Source organism: Malaya genurostris, chromosome 3 (assembly GCF_030247185.1).
Source record: "Malaya genurostris strain Urasoe2022 chromosome 3, Malgen_1.1, whole genome shotgun sequence".
Taxonomy (NCBI): Eukaryota; Metazoa; Arthropoda; class Insecta; order Diptera; family Culicidae; genus Malaya; species Malaya genurostris.
This window is the reverse complement of record NC_080572.1, coordinates 129,332,623-129,338,622: the sequence shown is the minus strand read 5'-3', so window position 1 is coordinate 129,338,622 and position 6,000 is coordinate 129,332,623. Positions and strand designations below refer to the sequence as shown.

The 6,000-nt window shown below is 35.1% G+C and overlaps 1 protein-coding gene and 1 long non-coding RNA gene across 2 annotated transcripts; one reads left to right on the top strand and one right to left on the bottom strand.

Moving 5' to 3' along the window:
- Positions 1 to 2,668: 2,668 nt before the first annotated feature.
- LOC131437012 (uncharacterized) lies at positions 2,669 to 3,453 on the bottom strand. The gene is made up of 3 exons (XR_009230685.1): positions 3,328 to 3,453; positions 2,912 to 3,211; positions 2,669 to 2,847 (listed from the first exon to the last, which is right to left on the bottom strand). It is a non-coding gene; the product is annotated as an uncharacterized LOC131437012 (long non-coding RNA).
- A 141-nt stretch (positions 3,454 to 3,594) lies between these two features.
- On the top strand, positions 3,595 to 5,379 carry LOC131437011 (26S proteasome regulatory subunit 7). The gene is made up of 5 exons (XM_058606048.1): positions 3,595 to 3,805; positions 3,883 to 3,920; positions 3,978 to 4,151; positions 4,213 to 4,352; positions 4,412 to 5,379. Exons 1-5 carry the CDS (start codon positions 3,733 to 3,735, stop codon positions 5,289 to 5,291), a joined length of 1,305 nt encoding a protein of 434 aa, XP_058462031.1. The 5' UTR covers positions 3,595 to 3,732; the 3' UTR covers positions 5,292 to 5,379.
- Positions 5,380 to 6,000: the final 621 nt, after the last annotated feature.

The following is a 6,000-nucleotide window of genomic DNA, read 5'->3' as shown; positions in this document are numbered from 1 at the left end:
TTCAATAAGTTGCTGTTGGGTGAAAAAATTTTGTGTGTTGAATCGCAGAAACTATCGGTCAGATTTGAAGTGAGTGAAATTATTTTGTAAAATTGCCGGTTTTGGGAGAATAATTCAATGATTGTCATCAATCGCAGTGTGAGTAGCTTTGTATAATTTCTTTTTAAAACAATAATTACACCGCAATATCATTTCAGGTGATGGAAGATATTGAGATGCGTTCGATCGCTCAACGGTGCAGTTCCAGCAGCTCAATAGAGCAGCCTTGGCAGTTCAATTATATAGTCTGTAGATTTAATACTGTTGCAGATCCAATTGCAAAGTACAATGAATATGAATTCCCATAAGTGTGATTTAATTTTATTACCCATTCTGAATTTTGTAAATGTAACGGTAACAAACCATCTGAACATAATTACATTGTTGAAATATGTAAAAAGATAAATATTAAATAAATAAAGTAATCATAGTTGACTTTATTGTTTGCGTTTTATTTTTCAAACCATCGAACCAAAAATGAAATCAAATTACCCAAGTTGATTTTTATATCGCTTGCGTAGTTTCTACCTAATCAGTACTATTGATGCTTTTACTCAAAAATAAGTAAAACCCATTTTACCCAAAATTGGCTTCCTGCACACAACCCCTCTATTGAGTGAAAAGTACTTAAAATTAGGTAATTTTTTGGCAGCGTGTAGTTCGTAGCAACTAAAACAGTGTTGCCCACGAACATAATTTTTATCAATAACAAGGGGTCACTAAAATTGTGGTAACTGATGGTAAATCGTTAACGATCACTTTTTATTCCGATTTTTCTATGGAGTGTCTGGTCGTGTCGTCGATGGCACCCTCAGGCGAGTCCGCATCGAATCTCGTACATAGAAGTAGGGGAGAGAAATGTCAAATTCGTACGCACCAAAATAGCATCACTGCGTACCCATGCAATTGACATGACATGTTGAATGAGACGCCGTGCGATGGCGTTGCTGAACTGAATATTGATTTCGCTCCAAGCTGACAGGGTCTGCAGATATACAACTCAAAAGCGGCCCTTATACGAGACAATATTATTGTCAATACAAGGAGTATTGACAATACTTTTGATCGTGTAATGGAAACTTCATTGGATTGACGAAAATATTGTCAAAAAATCAAAACTGCTCATCAATCCGACAATACTTTCTCTCCAGAGAGAAACTGTTAAATATGTGCAATGACCTCTTCTCTCAATATTTTAATATTCATTTGCAATATTTGAAGCGCCAAACGCTTGAATTTCTCGAAAGCCTCGGACTCAAGTTATCAAGCCAATTGGATTGATGGTATTGACAATACTTTGGATTGACAATAATATTGTCACGTGTAAGGGCTGCTAAACGATACAACCGTTTCCACCAGAATTTCGTCTTATCGGTTCTGAGGGAGACATGGTTGCCAGGTGTTTGTCATTCTGCTGGCAGCCAGAGTGAAGATAACCACAAGAAAACCGTTTTATTCTTGTCCTTCTCCCCTGTTTATTTAGATTTTGTATTCAATTTCGGATCTTTACTCATCGTAAACTTATATATTTATTTTACATTATTTTTATTCTTTAAATTTAATTTTAGTATTAAATTAAATCACTCAGGTAGAGTGAGTTGAGCGAAGTGCCCCCGTTAAGCATGTGCGAACAGGTATGTTGCGTTGAACCGTCGAAAAAGTATTCAAATCTACACTGACTTAAATTCTCATTTTCACATTATATGATATTCTAATATATTTGCACTATTGGGAATTCTAATGAAAATTACATGGTGTATCAATATCATGTCAAACATAAAAATTTTCTTATTTTCATAAGAATTTCATATAGCGAATGGAATTTACAGACTCAATAAAATTTATTAGCACCCCCCATAACAACTATTAGATAATCACACAACATATATTGGGACAATTTATAAAGTGCATATTCTATTCAATCAGAATTTATATAGATAGATTCATGTAAAACATATGGCTTGTTGTATAACATTTATAAATATCCTTTAATACAGGCCATTATAGTTCCATATACCAGTACTATAGATCAAATGATTACTATTGAATTAAACAAGTGGTGCAAATATGCAATATTGTTAAAAAACAATGGGCTTATTATATTAAGAGGAATCAAAAGCTGCAATAAAATATAGTTGCATTATTATAAAAACTTTGTTATTTATTTTTATCATTATATAATAATTTCGTTTTTATACTTACGTCTATCGGTGATTTTCTGTTATCGCGCTGCTCTTTCAGGATTCGAGCTTTACTACTGGTGAATTTCTGAAAGCACTTTCTGATATTAACGGTAAAGAATTGTGACCCCAAAGCTATTAAAAAATAAATAAATCATTTTACTAAAAAAATGAAACATACCTTATTATTTCATGATTCGTAAATATATCCTTAATGGGAGTTGAAAGAGCTAACGTGTCTGCGATTATAAATTGCTTTATGATGCAGAAATCAAAGGTGAACTGCCTGAAGCAGCTGAATAATATCGAGGACTCACCACATACATTATGAAATGGGATAAGTTCTATCGAGTTTTCATATAAATTGTATGTGATATTCTTATCAATTCATTATTGTTACACTAATTTAAACTTCATGTACATTCTTAATAAAAAATATAAATTTCCATTTGGCTTCAATGAGTTATACGATGCATACGATTCATATGACGAATCTAATGAATATAAAAATGATTTTTATTTCAGTGTAGTGATGAAAGCAAATCACCTGAGTGACAAATCATGATAATTTCAACATCGAGTACTGTCGCTTTTGTTTTCTTTACTATCGAATGGGCTTCTGAAAAAACTATTTCAATAAATAAATGCCCATTAGCCAACAATAACAAACAATACGGAAGATAATATATCACCTTGTTAGAGTTCGATTTGATCGATAAATATGTACGTGCTTCTTTTTTAACGGAGGATTTTTGTTGGTGATCAAACATTTGGGAATCACCTCACCTGTTTACAGTGCGGCCGGTCTTGAAGTATAGTCGAAGAGTTTCGAATTCCAGATACGCGTATTCTTTAAACTTGAACCTTTACTGTACATAGTATCAGGGTAGCACAAGACTCTAGTAGTACTTTATTGACTGGAATCAAGTCAGTTAGGTTATTCCGATCGATTGTGAATTTTCCATTCTGTATTTCATGCGAATAATGTATTTCTATAAAAGTAAATATGGAACAAATTACAGAATGAAAATTTCATATTCTATTGCAATGTTCTGAATGGAAATAGAAATTTCACATCCAATCGAATGTATAATTGAAATTAACTCACCCATTTTTCATCAACCGCAATCTGACATTTTCTGCGAAGATTAAAAAATAAAAACTCTTAGCTAACTAAGATACAGGCGACTATGTTTTGCAAATTAGATTTGACAGCCGTCATTGAATCGGTTCTGGCAGCCTTTTGGTTCCCATGGCTGCCCACAGGTAGCCAAAACGCCATGCGGGTAATCTTGAGTTCATCTTTGGCGTGACTCTAAATAAAACAGGGACTCTAGTTTAAATAAATTCCAATTTTTTTACCTGGCATCACTGTAGGCGAATCATTCCTCAAATTTGCTTGTAATCGTTTGTTGAACTGTTGGTGCAGAAATATTGCTACTGCAGAAATTTCTTTGCTGCTAGAAAAATATATTACTATTGATATTCTGTCTTAATCGCATTAAAATACAGCATGCCGGACCATTTAGGAGATGATATGCGAAAAGTGAAGGCAGATTATAAAGATGCTGAGCCTGAAATCGAAGGTAGGTACAGTCGTTTTTAGATCCTCCAACCACTATTATTTATTAACATACATTATTTAATATTTTATAAAACTTAGCACTTGATGATGTGGACATTGAACTCTTGAAAACATACGTAAGTGATTCATAAGACATGCAAATAAAAACAGTTTAACCTCAAAATTATTTGCAGGGGCAAGGGCAGTATCACAAAGCCATTAAGCAGATTGAAGATGACATTCAAAAATCTATCAAACAAGTAAACGAATTGACTGGTATAAAAGAAAGCGATACTGGTTTAGCTCCGCCTGCTCTTTGGGATTTGGCTGCAGATAAACAAATTCTTCAGAATGAACAACCATTACAGGTGATCCAATTTTTAAATCAAGGTGATCAATGTTTCAATGGGTAATATATGATGTTTGCAGGTTGCACGATGCACAAAGATTATTAATGCCGATTCAGATGATCCAAAATACATTATTAATGTGAAACAATTTGCAAAGTTCGTGGTGGATTTGGCTGATTCTGTAGCACCAACCGATATTGAGGAAGGAATGCGTGTTGGGTAAGATAACTTGATTTTTTTTTTCAACACACGATTATCAGCATTGATTTTTGTTCAAGAGTGGATCGCAACAAATATCAGATTCACATTCCGCTTCCTCCTAAAATCGACCCTACTGTAACCATGATGCAAGTGGAGGAGAAACCAGATGTCACATACAGCGATGTCGGTGGTTGCAAAGAACAAATAGAGAAACTACGTGAGGTTGTCGAAACTCCTTTACTACATCCAGAAAAATTTGTTAATCTTGGAATAGAACCGCCAAAAGGAGTGCTTTTGTTTGGTCCTCCTGGTACTGGAAAAACCCTTTGTGCACGTGCGGTTGCCAATCGTACTGATGCCTGTTTTATTCGTGTAATTGGATCGGAATTGGTTCAAAAATATGTTGGCGAAGGAGCTCGCATGGTGCGCGAACTTTTCGAAATGGCGCGCTCGAAAAAAGCATGCCTAATTTTCTTCGATGAAATTGATGCTATTGGTGGCGCTCGCTTCGATGATGGTGCTGGCGGAGACAACGAAGTGCAGAGAACTATGTTAGAATTGATAAACCAGTTGGATGGTTTCGATCCGCGTGGTAACATCAAAGTTCTTATGGCTACTAATCGCCCGGATACCCTTGATCCTGCATTGATGCGCCCAGGCCGATTGGATCGCAAAGTTGAGTTTGGTCTACCTGACTTGGAAGGAAGAACACATATTTTAAAAATTCACGCTCGTTCTATGTCCGTTGAGCGAGATATTCGTTTTGAACTACTTGCTCGCTTATGCCCTAATTCAACGGGAGCGGAAATTCGGTCAGTGTGCACGGAAGCAGGGATGTTTGCTATTAGAGCTCGACGTAAAGTCGCAACAGAAAAAGATTTTTTGGAAGCCGTGAACAAAGTTATTAAAAGTTATGCCAAGTTTAGTGCTACTCCAAGATATATGACGTACAATTAATTATCAATATAATGAATCAAAAAATATTGCTGAAACTTGTCAATAAACATTTCTCAAAATTCGCTGGATATTTTGAATGAACGATGAACATTCATGTACTGTAATCATCCGAACCCTTTACCTAAGTAAATCTTAACAACTGTCTATTGATGCGAAATATTAATATAATACTTGTTTACGTCTGTATCGACCAATCGTACGATCACATACTATCGAAAGAATACAAATATGCCTTCCTTGTTAAGATTGAAAGCACTGTACATATTGTTCATATCAACATAATGTATGTAACACATGGATCAACAAGTCCCGAGACTAACAATGGAAACAACATTTTTTTGCAATTTTTTTTATTCATCAACATAATCACTTTTTAGGGTGATACAATGGTTCCAACGTTTCTTTTTTTTTTTTTGATAAACTGCTTTCTGAATCATCGAAAGCAATCGCGGCACCCACTTGGAAAAAAACTTTTTTATGCAGGATAGTAAATACATTTCCATATGATATTTGTCATCACAGCAATCTCAGCAATCACACGGAGCTTCACTTTACGATTTTTCATTATAATTTTTGTCACTTCACTCACATTTTCCGGTGTAACGGCTTCCACAGGTCTACCCGAGCGTTCCGCGTCATTTGTGTCCACGTACGACGGTACGACCACGTTTAAACTCGGCGAACCACCGACAAATCGTTGCTTTTGATG

Coding starts and splice junctions, on each gene's coding strand:
- LOC131437011 (XM_058606048.1), top strand. CDS start 3,733: ATGCCGGACCATTTAGGAGATGATATGCGAAAAGTGAAGGCAGATTAT. Junction 4,152..4,212: donor AGAATGAACAACCATTACAG/GTGATCCAATTT, acceptor TGATGTTTGCAG/GTTGCACGATGCACAAAGAT. Junction 4,353..4,411: donor GAGGAAGGAATGCGTGTTGG/GTAAGATAACTT, acceptor TTTTTGTTCAAG/AGTGGATCGCAACAAATATC.